The sequence below is a fragment of the Acanthisitta chloris genome, unplaced genomic scaffold, assembly GCF_000695815.1.
Source record: "Acanthisitta chloris isolate BGI_N310 unplaced genomic scaffold, ASM69581v1 scaffold15062, whole genome shotgun sequence".
Lineage (NCBI taxonomy): Eukaryota > Metazoa > Chordata > Aves > Passeriformes > Acanthisittidae > Acanthisitta > Acanthisitta chloris.
The window spans coordinates 1,142-1,384 of NW_008658915.1; the positions used below are offsets into that span (position 1 = coordinate 1,142).

Consider the following 243-nt stretch of genomic DNA (forward strand, 5'->3'; position numbering starts at 1 on the left):
GCGTGGCAGAGGTGAAGGCAGAAGGCTTCAACCTGCTGTCCAAGGAGTGCTACTCGCTGACGGGCAAGCAGAGCTCGGCCGAGAGCGACGCCTGGGTGCTGCAGTTCGGCGAGGCGGAGAACAGGCTGCTGATGGGAGGCTGCAGGAACAAGTGTCTCTCGGTGCTCAAAACGCTGCGCGACCGACACCTGGAGCTGCCCGGGCAGCCGCTCAACAACTACCACATGAAGACGCTGCTGCTGT

At 63.0% G+C, this 243-nt stretch overlaps 1 protein-coding gene across 1 annotated transcript in view; it reads left to right on the top strand.

Annotated features, from left to right (window-relative positions):
- Positions 1–243, top strand: part of LOC103797000 (protein mab-21-like 2) — a 1,111-nt gene that overhangs the window by 619 nt on the left and 249 nt on the right. Inside the window, 2 exon segments of the mRNA XM_009069191.1 lie at positions 1–240; position 243. The exon segment at positions 1–240 is cut by the window's left edge and continues 29 nt beyond it; the exon segment at position 243 is cut by the window's right edge and continues 249 nt beyond it. Coding sequence (XP_009067439.1) covers positions 1–240; position 243 — 241 coding nt within the window.